Source organism: Dinoponera quadriceps, unplaced genomic scaffold, assembly GCF_001313825.1.
Source record: "Dinoponera quadriceps isolate SergipeBrazil2010 unplaced genomic scaffold, ASM131382v1 scaffold3290, whole genome shotgun sequence".
Taxonomy (NCBI): domain Eukaryota; kingdom Metazoa; phylum Arthropoda; class Insecta; order Hymenoptera; family Formicidae; genus Dinoponera; species Dinoponera quadriceps.
This window is the reverse complement of record NW_014558496.1, coordinates 257,721-275,771: the sequence shown is the minus strand read 5'-3', so window position 1 is coordinate 275,771 and position 18,051 is coordinate 257,721. Positions and strand designations below refer to the sequence as shown.

General features: G+C 45.7%; 1 protein-coding gene across 6 annotated transcripts in view; it reads left to right on the top strand.

Moving 5' to 3' along the window:
- Positions 1-724: 724 nt before the first annotated feature.
- The window catches only part of LOC106749864 (putative glutamate synthase [NADPH]), a 34,377-nt gene continuing 17,050 nt past the window's right edge, over positions 725-18,051 (top strand). The window contains exons 1-8 of one of the 6 annotated variants that reach the window (XM_014629738.1): positions 725-979; positions 13,236-13,379; positions 14,283-14,413; positions 15,104-15,230; positions 15,355-15,480; positions 15,926-16,069; positions 16,458-16,546; positions 17,491-17,695. In XM_014629738.1, the coding sequence (XP_014485224.1) occupies positions 13,245-13,379; positions 14,283-14,413; positions 15,104-15,230; positions 15,355-15,480; positions 15,926-16,069; positions 16,458-16,546; positions 17,491-17,695 (957 nt within the window). In that variant the 5' untranslated portion in view covers positions 725-979; positions 13,236-13,244. Of the gene's footprint in view, positions 984-8,854; positions 8,879-8,901; positions 9,575-12,020; positions 12,841-13,235; positions 13,380-14,282; positions 14,414-15,103; positions 15,231-15,354; positions 15,481-15,925; positions 16,070-16,457; positions 16,547-17,490; positions 17,696-18,051 lie in introns of those variants that run through there. The other 5 variants (XM_014629737.1, XM_014629741.1, XM_014629739.1 and 2 more) reach the window with 5 other exon arrangements.

Sequence of the window (18,051 nt, the reverse complement as noted above, 5' to 3'; positions counted from 1 at the left end):
ACTAAGAGAAAGTATATTTATTTTCAGCCTCAACTATACTCTTTTTATAGTTTCAACCATAATAAAATAGCAGTAGCAATATGCATGTAAGGTTATTATCACCGACATTACAGTAACACTTACGGGAAAAATGGGGCTTTATAAGGGCTCAGTCACAATGAAAAGGATGAGAAACGACGGATTAAATTTCAACATATGGACAACCATTTCACAAGAAAAGAATAGAGAGTTTAATAGTACAATGATTTTGGCCAGATACCTCGGTTTCCTGCATATTTTACAAATTTCATGATTATAAAACCATTACTTTTTTTTTTCGGGAAAACTAACAAAAGAAAATTACATGCTACAGGAAACTTACCGCATATCGTTTCTCGCCTATGACAAAAACATTATGGCTACTCGAAAGAGCCGAGTCTTAAACTACAGCTTATCCCTGATATCTTATTCCTAATTCCATATATTTAATTTCTTATTTTTTATTTCTTTCTTCCTGTGCCCGGGCCCTAATTCTTTCACTGTAATGATTACAGTTAGAAGTATCAAAGATTTTCCTCTCAGCGTAGAGTACGATCGAACAATGGAGAAGTAGAAGGGTGCAACAGAGAGCTGAGCCGGGACTGAGCGCCCCGAGAAGGCATACACCCTTGTCACGTCACTGGTCGTCCGGTCGTCACACAGTCGTCATAGTGAAAATCCGCCAGTTACAGCAAAGTTACCGGGGAGCACACATCACGTTCTCGGTGGTCGTCGGTGCGCTACGGTTTTACGCTCTGAGACAGTCGAGAGAGAGAGAGAGAGAGAAAGAGATAAGAGGTTAGCGTAGAAACGTACTTTGACGTGAACATATATCTCGAGGGGAGCAGTTGGCGATCGGCGACCGCTTTCCGGAAACCGAAGGACGGAGTGAAGCGGCGTGACGCGGCGCAGCGTGGAGCGGAGCAGAGCGGCGCGCTCCTTATCGATCCTCGACGACAACGTAGGTAAATTCCAGCGCGTCCTTATTCCCCATAATCGGGACGAATATCGCGATATGCGCTTGTCGATGGGGAACACCGTGATATTTGGAGTCGAAGAGCGAACTTGACGACGGAAGGACACCGAATCTCGGGGATGTGGTTCCTCCGAAAGGTGTGCTTAAGAGTGCTTTCGGTAGCTCGATAGCTTCTGCAGATAGATACATTTCTAGACGAGATTTCCTCACGAGTTCACGCTAGTCATAAGTTGTTTGCGATGAGAGAGATAGATAAAGAGAGAGAGAGAGAGAGAGAAAGAGGACCGACGACGCAAATAAATACGGCTGCGTCCTTCTTCGCACGAGTCGTGATATTTCAATGTGTTATTGAGGACGTAGGGAAAATCGACGAGGGTCGGGAGAGCACAAACGTAAGCCTAAACAAAGGAGAGAGTTCAAGGGCTGTGATAAGGAACTTTCAGACGATATTACAGAAAATAACTGAGTATTTTTCCATTTTTCACGATACAAAGATCTTCCGCGATGATTTCACGTGCGACTGGAATAAAAAATCACGTATCTTCCTCAATTTACGTGGCAATATTTCCTAGACGCATATAAATGTTGGCTACAAATCACGACCGCAAAAACGATAACTTGTTGTTGCGAAATCGGAATTAATGCGAAGAGAGAAACGTTGAGTACGAGTCCCACAATCGTGGTCGCAGCAAGTTTCATTTATGAATTGTCTCTTCGAAATACTCCGGCGCGACAATGTCGCAGGATGAGGAGAGTTCGAAGTTCGTGATTGCGTCTCTCGCGTTATTCGTTTCTCTCCTCTCTCTTTCTCTCTCTTTGTTCGTCCGTGATCAGACCTACATATGTACACATAGGTCAGCTCAATGTTTTTAATACTTTCAATGTTACTCGTACAGTTTTAAAGCCCTGGAAAAACTGTTTTCCTCATTTTCCCCATCATCCCGGTTTTCTTCGGATTCTGTCTCCCAAGAGTAGAAAAATTCATTTAGAGAAATTCACAGGTGTTCGGTTAAAATCTGCCACGTTCACTTCTTCCAGTAAGGAAGGTGAGAAACGAAAAAATTCGCGGAAAACTTGAGAAAAGACGTTTCTCTTCTGAAACTTAAAAAATCTACAATTATTCCTTACGTTAGATCTACAAGGATCTTCGTGGAAGGGGAAATCTCAACAAGTAATCGAGAAGGAAGTACAGACGCAAGCATCTAGAGAGAATAATTTACCTCGATGTAAATCAAGGATAGAAACTAACGAAGGAGATTTATCGAGATCTAACAAAACATCGCGGTGCGACGACGCGAATCTTCCGCGCAGTCTTGCGCGTATCGTTCTTCGGACTCTGACTTGAAACGAACGAAATTGCCGGGTCCAAGTTCTATTAACCCTACGAAGATGAGTTGCACGACCGAGGGGGAAGAAGCCGCTGGCTGCGCGCTATCAGACCCCAGCAGACTGCTCCCCGCTCGGCCCCTCTTCTCTCATTCGTTGCATTCTGTGCGTCAGAGCGTGCCTAGATAAAGATTAATTCCCATTTATCGTATTTTCGCGCGGCACACGTGCGTCACTCCGCAGACGTCTCGCGCGCGCGCGAACATTGAAATTTTCCTCGTGTGTGATCGGGCGGACAGTCGCCGCGAACGGTTCATCGGCCGGCTCGCGTATTGATCTACTTTATTCCGCGAGCGATATATCTCGTTCGCCCTCCTTTAAGGACTTCACGTCTCCGCAGCACGAACCGGTCGCGTGGTCGGTCGCGTAAAACTCTTTCATCGATAACACACGCGTTGCATTCTAACGAGACATTATATCATCGCGCCTGCAGAACCGGCGCAAGAACGGCCGGCTGGGAAAAAATCGCGCCACGTGCGCGAATAACGCAAGAGAGATAACGCGTGTAATGCGAAACGAATTCTTCAGGAGCAGGTTGGATTTTCTCTTTGCATAATGACACGATCGTGATCGGCGGCGATCGAGGGTTACCTCTGCGCCGCGAGATGTTCATTAACGAACACGCTTCTACCCGCGTCGGTGACAATACACCGTTACGCAAGACGCGAATGAAACCAATGACGGCAGAGCTTGCGAGTGATTAAAAAGCGGCGAGCCGTCGGAATAATTAACGTATTTGCATGTCTCCGCGGCATTTGTAACAGCCGGCATGTTTCTAATCGCACCGCGCTGTCTCACCGCGACTATCGCGGTATTGGATTCTCGTTTATACACACGGAACAACAAACACACACACACACACGCGTGAGGGAATATTTCGCAGGAGTGTCACGCCTTGCGTTCCAGCGCGTACCGGTGTGCAGCGAAACGGTAGAAACCGGAGAAATCCACGCGAAACGATAAATCTCGCCTCGGAATCCAAGCAGAACTGTCCTGTCGCAAAAACGTCCTGCTCACGTCGCCGTCCTTTTTTTTCCTTCTCGGCGGCGGCGACTGCTCGCTCGCGGCCGCTAATTAAATACACCGCTTTGAGAGAATTCTCAAGACGCATTTCGCGATTTTGCACGCGTCGGCATAATTACGCGCGAAGTAATGTATGTAATTACTGGCGGGCGTAAATACACGTGTCGCAAACGGACGAGCGCGCCGGAGCTCGTGAACGGCAAACCGACGATTTATCGATCGTGCCCCCTCCTCCCCTCCGCCGCGTACATGCTGCTGTTTCTTTTCTTCTCCCCGCCTACTCCCCCCAACGAACAGGCTCTTGATAACTCGCGATAACTACTTGGAAACGAAAAGGTTACACGGCTATCGCGTTTCTGTATCGTTCGTAACTATCTGTCCGTTTCCGGTGTCCGATCTCGGCGAGGGAACGCGTTCACGAAATCGAAGCTCCGCTGCGATCGCCTCCTCTTCCGTCACCGACGACGGAATAATAACGCGCGATGACGAAATAACGACGAAAAGCTAATCGTTAGCGAGGCTTATCGCGCGCGCACGCGCGATTCCCGCGGCCACGTGAATCGCAACAACGTAGCCGCGAGTCGCGCCGAATCGCACGACGATCTGCGCCCCGATGACGGAAATTCACGTGAAGCGCGCGTGTATGCACACGCGTATCGGCGATATCGTAAGCAAAGACGACGATAACGACGAGGCGTCGCCGGTCGGCCGATTCATCTGAGACGCCGACGTCGTGATCGCCGCCGGCCTTGGCATGATCGTGACTCCGTCGTCGCCGCCGCTGCTTGACGCCTTGCGTTCTCTCTTTCTCTCTCTCTCTCTCTCTCTCTTTCTCTGCCGATGATAACGAGTCGGTTTGAATTACGATTAATAGCAACGCACGAGAGTTGACGCGCCGTCCTCCTTCCTCCCTTAGTCCTCTTTACCGCCGCGTCACGTTATCTCTCCTTATTCGTTATTTCATATGAGTGAGACTTCATCACGCTGAATTGACGTGCGAGTCCGAAGGCTCCAAATTCTCGGATGTGTTATGTTAACGCACGTTCGCCATCAATGTCACGCATATGTGACACAATGATGTCGCAAGACGCTACGCGTCACAGTGGAAGTTTTCTTTTCTCCTATGCCCACATGACCAAATTAAGTCTGTTTTACGCAGTTGCGTGAAAAAAAAAAAAAGAAATTCGTCGGTAACAAACGGTGTTAATACTTCGTTGATTTTCGATATTCTCCCGAATATTCGGAGTAAAATCATTTTCCTCTCAAGCAGGCAGGTAAAACCGTCGGGACTACGGGAAACTTGTTTTCGGGGGGAAGTATGGTGGAAATTCATACCCAGATGTGACTAACGCGACGCTCAACTTGTCCTCAACGAACACGTGTTCCGTGAAGAATAAATTTAACAGGCGTCGATAATTTGAGTCGGAAAGTAGCGATTCGCAGCGTCTTTATCCTCGATCGTCGTCGAACTCAAAGCAAACTTTTCCTCGTTCGCTTCCTAGCTCTCTCGTTCTTCGTCATATTACACGTTACATGGAAGAGTCGTAAGTTTCATGACGCCTCGTAAAAATACCTCCCGTGAATTGCGTAAACGTAATAGCGATATATTCGCGTTATTCACGATTGCACAATATCGCGACGATGCGCGCTACTTTTGTACTCCCTCTTTGTATACACGTCTCTGACGTCAAACCCGGCATTATCCGAGGATGATCCATGCAAGCAGTCACACGTATGGTTTTTCCATTGTCCGGTGACCCCAAGCCTGAATATCGAAATATGACGTCGCTTCCCTCCTGTCCCGCCGCTCTCTCTCTCTCTCTCTCTCTCCGTCAATTGATTGTACATCGCTGCTTTGACGCATTTGATTTGATGCACTTAACGCTTTGATTTGTCTAAACGGATGGATATTGATGTTTTTTCTCTCCAAAGCCTTCCTGTCTCCCTCTATCTTTCTCCCTCTCTCTCTCTCTCTCTCTCTTTTTTCTCCTTCTCCAGCACTCCCTCATCTTTGTGCGCAGTAACCTAAATATAGAGCGGCCGCATATTATCTAACAACGAGGCGAATAATGGCGCTCACACATTTACGCAATCCTCTTTAAAGCTCGATAACTTTTCTCGATACGTTACTTTTCCGATGAACGTTCGACGAAGAGAGTACGCAGTAACGGCGATCCAACGATCTGTCTCGCCGTTTCCTTCCATATTTCTGCGTCTATCCACCACTTTTTTTTTTATTAATCGCACTATCGGCCACTATCGAAGCTCGCGCGTGTATCGTTTTACATCAACCGCATGACGGGGCTGATCGTATTTCGCGAAGAATCCGCGACGATATCCGCTAGAAGGACACTCGGTGTTTCTAACGAAGAGATGAGGAAAGTAAGGAGAGTCTAAATACCTTTGAGATAGCTGATGGTTTCAAGTCATTTTCTTAAGAATCCTTTTAAATTTTAACTGCATATTGATGGAGATACACGTCTGTAAAGTTGGAAAACTATTGTCCATTCGGAAGCTGAGATATTCGCAACTAAAGATGACACTCTTCACACATATTCCTTGAGGTTAATGTATTTTGTTCAACTTTTATTTTTGATGTCTTCTAAACCACTTAGGATTTTAATGAAAAATCCTACTGTGATATTAAGGACTATAGAGACGTTATTTCAACATTTATATATCATTTTCTACCTCGCATCCTCGATATTGCGTTCTTCCTACTGTTACCTATTATTAGTCCTGCGACCACCGATTGCGCTCCGTGGTGCTGCTTGCTAACTTCCTTTCTGTCGAACTCTTGATTGCACTACTCAGCTTGAAAATTTCAAACATTAAAAACTACTTAGAAGACGTATTAGACAAAACAGACTCGGACACAGGTTTATTTATTTTTTATGTGGATTCACCACATGTAAAAAGATCAAAATTGGCGAGGTGCTCATTGCGTTCTCTCCTTGTGAGCTTAAATGTACTTTGTAGCGTGTGAAGTTCGAGCCGAATAAATTCGGGATAAATTTCAAGCATCTCGTGTTTAAAATACCTTATTATACAAATATCTTTCTCCCGAGACGCCTTTTTCATGCTACGTAAACGCGCCCATCGACCGTTATTCTAGCCAGGCCACGAGATTATTGAACGAACTAATCTTTTCATAACATAGATAACTCTTTAATAGCGCTATTTAATAATACTCTCTGATAATAACGTAGTGTCTTACGAAACAAATTCACTCGCACTACATATTAGCATCGAGATAAATATATACTATGAACGCGGTTCAATCGTCGAGTATCAATGCGACGCGACATCTATTAATTACACGTTCCATTCTAGTGCCCTGACGGATGCATAATAATTACGTACTTTCATTACATGTGCGTGAAACGCGTTATCGCATTTCTTTTTGCAACACTCGAACGCGTATATGTTACGTGCGACAATTGACATATTTGCAATATCGGCCTTCTACTATATCGTAGCAACAATATTTGTTTATGACTTTTTTTACACGCAATACACTTTCCAATAATGGACGCGTTTGATAAACAGAACGATATAGCGTTGGTAAAGTAATTTTTCGAAATTACTCAAAAAGGATTTCTCGTCACCCATAGCAGTTTAAATCGATATGAAGTATTTTTGAATAGGTGGGATACTTCCTTTTCATTATCGCTGTTATCGCGATACGCACGATTTGAGAAATTCTGAATGCATGAGACACGCGTGACTAATACGATTCATCGAATGCAAGGAAATTCCAGAAATAGTTTACGCACGCACACGTACACACATACGTATATACACGCACATCTGTGCTATGTATTGACAAAATTAAGAGCCGAGGGTATAATCGGTGGTTACGATTAAGGATTACGACGGTAATGACTGGCATTATTTGGCACAGATGTGCAAATTAACGAACGCAGGCGAGCAGCCGGCGGGAAAAGGACGGAGGGAAGAAAAGAGAGAAAAGGAGGGAGACGCGCGGGCGGGAGGGAGGAGAGGGAGTCCCGAACTCGTTCAGACGAGGATAGAGAGAGGGAATCTCACAGACGTCCTCTCGAGTCGAGAAGTAACGGCGACACGCCGGCAAACGATTTTAGCGCATTCTGCGATGAAAAATAATGGAACGTTAATTGAATGAGAACGCTCGAAATGTTGAAATATTTGCGGAAATTACCGTGGAAAATTCGAACTTTTACATGAAAACTTCAAACATTGATCTTAATATCAGAAATTCTATATTCTTGTGTCACACTTTACAAATTTATCTTCCATCGCATTTTTGCGATAAGAATAATTGCATCCCAAATAAAAAGGATTCAACATCACTCTTTTGGGTCTTTATAAATACTGCTTAACCCTTTTAGTGCCGGGCGAAAAAGAGGTGCTTATGCGAAGATAACCGGCCGATTTTACTAGGATTTGGTAAAAGGCTCATAAAAACCAAACGAAAAGCAATATTTAAAAATTATTTATTTTAATTCTCTCGTAATGAAATTAGACTATTTATAACGTATTTTAAATTTATTTTGATAGAGATCTCTCGCAATGCGAATAGTAAAGCGCTACAAGGTGCGGGCCGATATATCGGCTCTGGCACTTCTCGCCGGTGTAGCAGGAGCCGATATATCGGCTCCCGGCACTAAAAGGGTTAAATAATATTCTGTCAATATCATGGATATCATTCTGAGTGTTACAAATATATATATAAACATACAGCATCACATAGGATAAATCGCCTGAAAACTGTACGCTTCGCAACGTATCTGCCGCGAAACGATCCGCCCGGAAAATCGTCCCGAAACGAGATGCTCTGGAGATTGTGTTCCACTTAAAGCTAGACAATTTTTCTTCCATGTGAACATCTGTCCCTTCTCAGAACCACGTTATTCAATTTTCTTCGGGGCGCGGTCGCTCCGAAATAATTCAGGCCTTCGAGGGGACGAAGCGTTTCGGGCGTGTTTGACCGTCCAGAAGTTCATAAGAGGCGAGCAGTGCGTCATTCCAAGCCGATTCATCCGAATGAAGCGCCTCACTTTCTCACTGCGATGTTATGAGTCGAAACGACACGTTATTTCGTCGCCAGGTATACGCACACTTCGAAACGCATCGAACGCGCGAAGAAATACGACGCGTCAGCTATCGGAGTTCCGTCTAGGAACTTCGTCGCTTCGAATACGTTTCAAAGTCAAACATTTTCAGAGGAGGGGAAGACGGTCATCAAAAACTGAAAACAAAAAATAACTTCGCAACACAACACTCTGCGAAGCGATTAATATCGGAACTCGGCGGCATTCCGAGGGACGCAGAGGCGCCTCAGAACCGAGACGCGTCGGAACGCGACGCGGAATGGGAGGGCAAGGTGGAAGAAGGGGACCGCAGGGGAGGGGTAGAGGGCGATAAAGGGAGGGAGCGTCGTCTCGTAGTATGCGCCAGAGAGGAAGAGGGGAAAACGTCGGCGAGCGAGACTGGGTGAGTCGGAGCACGCAAGAGGAACGAAGAAGCAGGGAGCGCGTCGACGAAGAGAAGGAACGAGGAAGGGAGAGCGGGAAGAAAGCTTTTCGGTTTTTAGCGACATCAGAGCGCCACCGTCTCAGTTCCCGCTCGACTAGCGGTTTGTGCGAGTGTGTGTGATTGTTTTTACGTTCTGCTGTTTTCCTGAATCGAATCGAAACTACGAGATCTGAGAGGAGGTGGTATAGAGAGAGAGAGAGAGAGAGGGGTCGTTATTCTGGACGATTCTCCGTGAGGGTGCTCTCTTGGAGCAGGATCAGAGCCGCGGCCGCAAGAGACGCCCGCCGGCTCGCTTTTCACGCGTGATCGCGCCAGGATCGGAAATTCGAAAAGTCGACGTGCGGTGTGAAAATTTGCGGACGTGTAACGTGCGTACGCGGTGAATACCATCTTGGCTGGATTCACGATTCTCGTCCTGAGAGTGTTCGAGAAAAGAGTCCACGCAGCGATCCAATCGATACAATTAACGATAATTGCTGCTAATTAATAATCGTGAGAAAGAGAGAGAGAGAGAGAGAAAGAAAAGGAGAGGGAGAGAAAGAGAACTGGTTTCCCGTTTCTTTCTTTTTTTCTTTACGGAGCTGCCGATCGGCAAGGAAGGAGGAGCACGCATTTTCGGAGCGACCTGCAATTCGAAGTGCACCTTCTTACACGGTAAGGGGGGATTCGTGCGCCACGTCGACCGCCGAAGCAAGAAGACGTGGACTCGCGTGTCGAGCTTCTCCGATGTATTCCGGTGCATTTATATATTTCGTCTCCTCGGGGAAATCATCGGTCCGCACTGAAGTGTTAAGTTTCTTTTAGAAAGAAAGTATTTCCCAAGCCGAAATAGTGTTCTATGGCGAGAGATTTACCGTCGAAAAATCTAAGAAATTTGCAGGAGGCTCAAGATACACAAACACGACGCGCTCTTAGCCTTGACGGATTTATTAGAGAGAGAGAGAGAGAGAGAGAGAAAGAGATATGCGATAACATACACACGCATACATACACACGAGAATTTGAGATACGGGCGTGTGTACGCAGTTTGAACTCTTAAGTGGGAAAATACCGCACACACGCAAAGCGACATAAATTTGATCCGTGGAATCTGTACATATCCATTGCCGCGCGTAAAATCGTAAGCGCAGAAATTTTTACGAAAAAAAAAAATAACTCCTACAATTAAAATCTCAACGACTTTCTCACGTACGCGCCGTTTTAGCTCTCCCTAAAATCCTCAAAAAATCATCATATTCGCGTATACGAACCTTTCCTCGCGGGTAACGTTTTGTATCGCAGCAACCTGCGCGAAGGATCGCGAAATTAATTCGCGGTTGAAACTTTAATCCGCCACAGGGGAGGGCTCGAGAGTAGAACAACCGGTAAGGTAAATGAGAAACGAGGGGATTGAAACGCGTAATTTCGAATTTACACCAAAATTGGTATACACCACGGGCCTTTTTTTTTTTTTAAAGACACCCCGTATACGCAGACGCGCCGAGTGTCCAATGCTCCCATAAGTAATTCCACTCCTGACGTGGTGTAACGTTCTTCTACACGTGTAGCCTGTCTTTCTTTCCTTCTACTTGTTCGCGTTCCCACTCTTTCTCGCCACTTCGCCCGCGGAACGAGTTTCGCGAAACGAGATCGAACAGGTTAAACCTATAACGCGTTATAGGCATGCATTCTTTATGCGTTTTAAAACGACCGCGTTTTCGCCGCCGTGACGTGTCTTTTTAAGAGAGCGATATGTTGTCTGGAATTGGCTCGTTAATAGCTCGTTTGCTTTAATACGCTTTAATACGTGCGAATTATACAAATCATTTCCTCTATTCTGTTCAAGCAGATGTAAATACGCCGCCCTTAATTATGTCATTTTTTCCCCAAGGCAATCCTCTTTGAGGATAATTATCTCAATAGAATGTTTACACTTTAATTACTCCCGATACGTAAGCTATAATGATTCCTCTATCTTTGGTTTTACTCAATTAGTTGTCATTGTTTCGAAGATAACGTGTGCGTCACTGTATCCTCTCAGCTACGACTCCGAGCTGCACAAGGACCATATTTGAGACAATGCGTTTAATTTCGTAAAATTCCTTGTACACTTCTAACCTTCGGCAACGAAAAATTATGTGCCATTGACGATCGATCAATTATTAATGAACTATACGCTTCTCGCGTGCTCGTGCTTTATCTCAACTCCGGCAGCCGAAGTAATTCTAACGATAAAAGCGATAATGAACGAACGCGAGAATACGCTTCCTCTCTCGTCTCGAGAAATGCCCGGAATAGCCCGGAGATAATTTTGGAACACCACCATCATGGATTCCGTATCCTCAGGAGCTCGCTTGCGCGCGGCCCGAGGAAATGCTTCACCCCTTAAAGTCCGTGGTCTCGCGTCCGATGATTGTCGCAGCCTCGAACTGGATCGGCATAAGCATTCGGGATACGTAATCTCACGAAAGCCCATTTCCCTGCATCCTAAATGGAAGGATTCCGACCTTAATTTCTGTCAGCCGCCGGCGCGCATGATAACATCATCGGCACGTGAAATGCACCCAAGTATCGACGCGAAAGATCTTCGCGCCATACTATCTCTTCTGGGAAGGATACCCGCGGATATCCTTTTACCTCACGATACCTTTCTGCTTGTATACCAACGGGCAAACGTGACACGCGCGTGACGAATGGAAGCGCGTGTATAAACTCGCTCCCGTCGACGTCGACGCACCGTCAAGCCTCTTCGAGACGTTCCTGGCCGCTTACGAGCGTCGCCTGAACGCGAATCCGTCCATCGATTCATGGAACTTTTGGCAAACCGACTCTCTCTCTCTCTCTCGGTGCAGAGCATTCTTCGCTTCGGCTTCATCGATCCTGGAAACGTCCAACATCCTTCGCAACGTGAGAGAGAGAGCTCGTCCGAACTCTTTCAGACACACCCTGTATGTCGTATCGATCGCTCGCTTCCTCCGCATCTCATCGCACGTGGGTACAATCGCGTCGTCGCAGAGGTGGTCAACCTTCATGACGCCGCGCTCGCCGGCCGTTTTTTCCGCGAGCTCAGCGCGTTTTTAACGTCCACAGACGACCGGCCAGTTTCGTTCTTCGCTTAAGTCGACTCGGCCGACTCGCGAACTCTCGTGCTCTACGTGGGAAACGTGCGATCAAGCGGTCGCGTTTACACGAGAAGACACGAGACGCCTCCACGTGTCGTTGTCAAACGCTCGACGTCAGACCTTTCCTCCACGACAGCCGCAAGTCGTCTCACCGTCACCTGTTATCTGTTTAAACACCCCGTGAGACTCTTATTTCTCACTATCGACACTCCTCTCTCTGCCCAGTAAGATCTTACGCGACAAGACCGGAGTATTTGAGATAATTGTGTCGATCGTGAATTTCTATCTTCTTATTTTCTCACTTATCTGCAATCAGTTATGCATTTATAAGTAAGGCAGTCGGTATCAGCCACATTGCTGTTTACCTCGCCTATTGGTTCCGGGTACCGGTTCTGTATCTTTATTTTTGTATTGTGTTACTTTACTTATTCGCTTTTTTACACCAATAAAGTCGTTATTATTATTATTATTATGTCAGATTTGACGAAGCATTAAAAAAAACTAAAGATCAGAACAATTAACGAGATACGTGCCACATCCGACTGCCAATCGACCTTTTCGTCAGAATACCCCGCCGCATACGAAAGTGTAAATTCCCGACTGTTGACTATCAAACAATTACTATCGGCCAGTTGGCTGGTTGGCTGGCCAGCTACTTTGATATACGCCGTACTACCGTTTACACGTTCGCTGCATCGGACGACCACGTGAACACGTCGACACCGATCTGTTTGACGTATTTTCTTCGTTTTGTTTACACATCGATCGTCATTGCGGTTCGCCAACGACGATATAACGTGGATATTTAGCGCGTAGAAGGTGCGCTTTCGCGATTTACGTAATACCATACGACGCGGTACACGCATGTACGTTATGCGCACGAAGAACTAATTCCTTTTAATCTAAGAGATAAATTTATACAAATGACAACCTTTTTTTCATGCATATTCTCTTGACAAGTCAAACGTGCCAAGAATACGTTTCGCAATATTTTCCCCAGTAGTGCTGTTTTCTCCTGATATTTCTGCGATTTACAATTTTTTTTTTTTTGTTCAGTTAAGAACAGATCAAGACTCATTTTTTGAATTCTTTCTACGCAGAGTCGCGATATGAGTCGCAAATAAAGAGAGAAAGAGCTCGCGCAGTTATTCAATTGTAATTACTAGTCGGCCGAGACGCGACGTAATATAAGTTTTTTCTTCCTCGTTTTTCAGATTACGATTATGAAGGACACCACCACGAATTACTCCGAGCCGTGGACCTTGCCACCGAAGCAAGGCCTTTACGACCCTACTCTCGAGCGGGAGGCATGCGGCGTCGGTTTTATCGTAGCCATTGACGGAAAGAGGTCGCACAAGGTGAGCGCCGATTTCAAACTTTGTCGTCCGTCGCTTTTAAGTGTAAAATTCAAAGAACGCAATTGAACGTATACGTAGTTCGATCTTTGTTATCCGCTGCACGAACGCACATGACACATGATATTGCGTTATACTCTGCATAGATTTGTTACATAAGTAATGAAGATAAGATAACGTGTTTAAGCGTAGAAAGCCTAGCGCTGAACGTAATAGACCGATGAACAGTAAGTGTCGAAGGTATCGCGATTAAACAAACATCAGAGCGCTCTCTCGGAGCTCGTCGACGGAATTAAAAAGGAATTAAACCACACTTGTAAAATTACGAGAAAGAAAACGGAGATGTAACATTAGGCCGGACCAATGACCGTTGAATTAAATCGCACTACCTTATTTCAGATTGAGCTTGTGAATATCGGACGATTTTATCGCGACGTTTACAACTGAACGTATTGGAATCGATCGAATTGAGATCGCCAAAGTGAAGCGCGCGAGAGGGGGGATTAGAATATTCGGTATCGTCAAAAACAGAAGTCGCGAGATAGATAAACTCGTAGATAAATTGTATACAAGAACGCAAATAATTGATGGGGATATATCCGTTTGACACGTTGGCTGCCACGGGATTTTCGAGAAAATCAATTTTTCTTCTTTTCCGTGTGCGCAGTTAATTCCACAATGCGTAGGATTAATGCATCAAGTGCAGAGCACGCGTGTAACGCGTGACAGCTGTAAAGCGTCAAGAAAAAAAGGAAAGAGTGTTATGTTCGAGATAAGCAAGTCATTGATAATGAACGTGGCGAGCTACAATTTCTTATTAATCAGACAGAGATAAGAATAGAGTTGCTGTTTGGGCCGGTTCACTCTCACGGATATTTACGCCTGTTATCTTACGGATAATTTCAGATCGTCCGAGATGCCCAGATACTATCGGCGCGAATGAATCACAGAGGGGCATGCGCCTGCGATAACGATACCGGCGACGGTGCTGGTGTACTTTGCGCAATACCACACGACTATTACGCCAATGAAATTTGGTAAGGAGAAGGGACGGCGACGCGCCACAAATCTTGTTCGCTCGCGAAGTCAGACCCCTCGCGGGAACCACCCGTCCGTATATATACAGATAGTTCGAGATGTATTTATAAGTTATCGGATTGAATGACATCTGAGCCGGGCGCACTTAGTCCTAAATACAGCGCCGTCTGTTTCCGAGCATCCGACTCGCCAGAGGACCAAGTCTCTCAATTATGTCCAGACGCGATGAAAACAACTAAGAAAAGCTACTCAGTTTTGGCCTGTTTAATGTTTGACTTTACTGAAGTTTAGTGTACACTCGACGGATGCCTTCAACAGTGACGTTTTCATTTGTCGAGTGGCAAGGCAGCCGAATGTATTCACGTGTCTCGACCGGTCGTTTGAACGGACTCGGAATTTCGCGCGGGTCCCCGACACGGTTCCGTGGATCTTTAGTCGCGGATTTTTCTCGCCCGATCTTTGGATCTCCGTGGATCCTTCTCGGTTTTCTTAATATCTGACTCGCGAGACCCTAAATTCTAGTTTCATAGAACCGTCAAAATCTTGCATTACACGAATCTTTCTTAAATCGTGAATCACACGAATAACTCTCCGGGGGATAGATTAAAGACAACTTAAACGACAGGGAAAATGCATTATAACCCGTACAAGCTTAACGAATTGATTCAATAACGTATTGTGTCATGCAGTGAACAACAGAATGTCGAATTGCCCGAGTTCGGACGATACGCGACCGGTATCTTGTTCCTCGACAAGAAAACCCACAAGGAAGCGGAAGATGCGTTCGAGAAGCTGGCTAAGGAGTGTAATTTGAGAGTAAGACATGATGATTTTTCTCTTAGTCCGTTTATCACTTTTGAGTTGCCGCACTCTTTTGCGTCCCCGTGCCAAATGAATGCGCTCTGTTTAACGTCTATTCGAAATTGCGCGATTCTTTCAGGTACTTTGCTGGCGCGATGTGCCCACCGATGATACGCAGATCGGCCAAGTGGCGAAGAAATGCGAACCTTACATGCGTCAAGTGTTCGTTACCGGCGATCAAGACGCGGATATGCTTAAACGACAGGTAATTCGCTTGACCCTTGAGGCCGAGTCGCAACGACGGAGTCAATTATTTCTGATCGGTGCTTCGCTGATCCCCTCCTTTGAATTCTCAATTCGACATAACATGATGATAAGACATGATAAAGATCGAGGACGGGAATTTGACTGATCGCAATCGGGCGACGTCGGCCTGATTTTGGCGAAAGCGTGATGAATAGACGAGGCTCGAAATTAAGTATAGAAACGTGAGAGAGAAGTTTCCAATAAGAGGCCGCTCGTTTGACGGTTCTCTTAATATTTTCGTGCTCAGGGTTAAACGATTCGGCATTAAATGGCTTTGCCAATTTATAAAAATAGAACGCGGATTCTTCGCAAACAGCCACGTTTTTCAAGGTTGAGACACACACACAATCATTATTTAATTACGCTTTACCTCTCACGAACACGATCGTGTCCGTTTTCGCCAGATATTCGTACTGAGGAAGAGATCGTCGCACTCGATACCACGACCGGGATTGCGATACTACATCTGCTCGTTGTCGCTGAAGACGGTTGTCTACAAGGGTCAGCTCACCGCCGATCAATTATGGTTGTATTTCACGGATTTGAAGGTGAGCAGCCGCATTATACTATTTTCTTCTCTCGGGGAAAGAAGTCAGTAACAGTCGGGTTCAGCGGACGATTATAGATCAATGTGTACACGTAGATCTCGATTGGATCTGAAAATACGCACCGAACGTTCGTCAAGCGTTTTGTTTTGCTGAACGCAACTGTTGTACGCCTTTTGGCCACTCAAAACATAGCATCTTGAATATCTTATCCTTCTTAAAACTTCTAATATTCAATAAAAATATTATTATTATTATTATCATTGTTATTATTGATATTATTTTTTATTTTTATTATTGTTGTTGTTGTATGTCAGCCCGATTGATAAAGCGCATTTCGCTATCGCGAGATCGACAATCTAATGTGAAATGTTCCTCTTCTTTGTCTCAGTCTCCCAAATTCGAGACCTATTTGGCGCTGGTGCATACGCGCTTCTCCACAAACACGTTCCCGAGTTGGGAGAGAGCACATCCTCTCCGGTAAGCGTCAACATCAACACACGTAATATCCGATTAGTGCGAAGGACAAGATAATCGACTTTAATCGGTCATATCGGGCCGGTTAACGGCACAATTAAAATAACCCGTAACGCACCACATCTCATTAGTTAACGCGATAATTGGTAAAAAAGATTCTTAGCAAATTTCCTCTCGAACGCAACTTCTTGTCCGCGTGATTTTTTTGTTCAGCGAAATAATCGTTGTTCGAGGAAGTACGTAGAACTTCTGTTGTGTGTCTGCGTGAGTCGAAGTTTTTTCTCTTTTTTTTTCTCCACACCGAGGTGATCGATAAGGTGGAAATGATAAGTGTGTTCAGCGAGACGGAATGCTGTTATTGAAACACCTTTTTTTTTTTCAAACGTTTTTTCTCCGCATCATGATGAAACCGTACGCTTTTCCTGCGCAGTACATCGCGTCGTGAACGACCGAGATAGAGAGAGAGACTCTATTTTTGAGTTCTTATCGAACAAGGCTAGCGCGTCAATTAACTGCTTCATTTTAATATTACTTTATCTCTCATTCTTCAGGAGCTGAAATTAATAATTCTACGTTCAAGTTTGCAAATGGAGAGAACAGAAATAAGTTCCCACTTGTAGCATCGAAGGAGCACAATAGAAGATTTTTGAACGCTTAATGTAGAACTTAAATTGGGCTTAAAGCTAAAAAAAAGAAACTAAGACTAAAATTTCGACTCGGGTTTACTCCACGCCGCGTATATTCCCCCCGAATTCACGATTAATTTCGCGGATTCCGTTCCCCCCTCGATCTCGTCCTCGCGCACCCCAATCTCCGCATTATTAACGGAGATCCAACCGCGACAAGCGTGGCGTTCTGAACGCCGTCTAATCGTCCCGCGCACAGGACGTAACGAAACCGCAGAACACCGACGTGTCAACGCGCTACTCTCTCTTTTCCTCCGACAGATTGCTCGCCCACAACGGCGAAATTAATACTCTCCGCGGCAACGTGAACTTCATGAAGGCGCGCGAGGGTGTGATGAGCAGCAGGATTTATGGCGACCAGCTGAAGCTGCTTTACCCGGTCGTGGAGCCAAATCTGTCCGATTCCGGATCGGCGGACTGTGTGCTCGAGTTCCTGGTGATGGCGGGACACCGCTCCTTGCCCGAGGTAAAAGAAAGAATGCCCTTTGCGAGTGGGACTCCTGTTCCCACGTCGGGACTGAATTCCACCATCACGGCGAACTTAACCTTCTAGATTTGCCCGTGGCTGCGGCGATCTCGCGTGGATCTTAGACCCCGCGAATCCTCCTCATGTCCGCGGGACCTGAACGCTCCTCGGTGATCCCGCAGAACCCAAATCTTATTACGGAACTTTCGGAGATAATTGTTTTGCGCCGACCTCTTCTCCCTTCTCCTCTCCTTCGTTTTAGGAGTTTCTTTTACTCCCGGCATTCCTCGCAGACCATCTCTGTCATCCCTCGAAAGATCCGGGATACCGCGGATATGAGGATCGACGCATTGTCG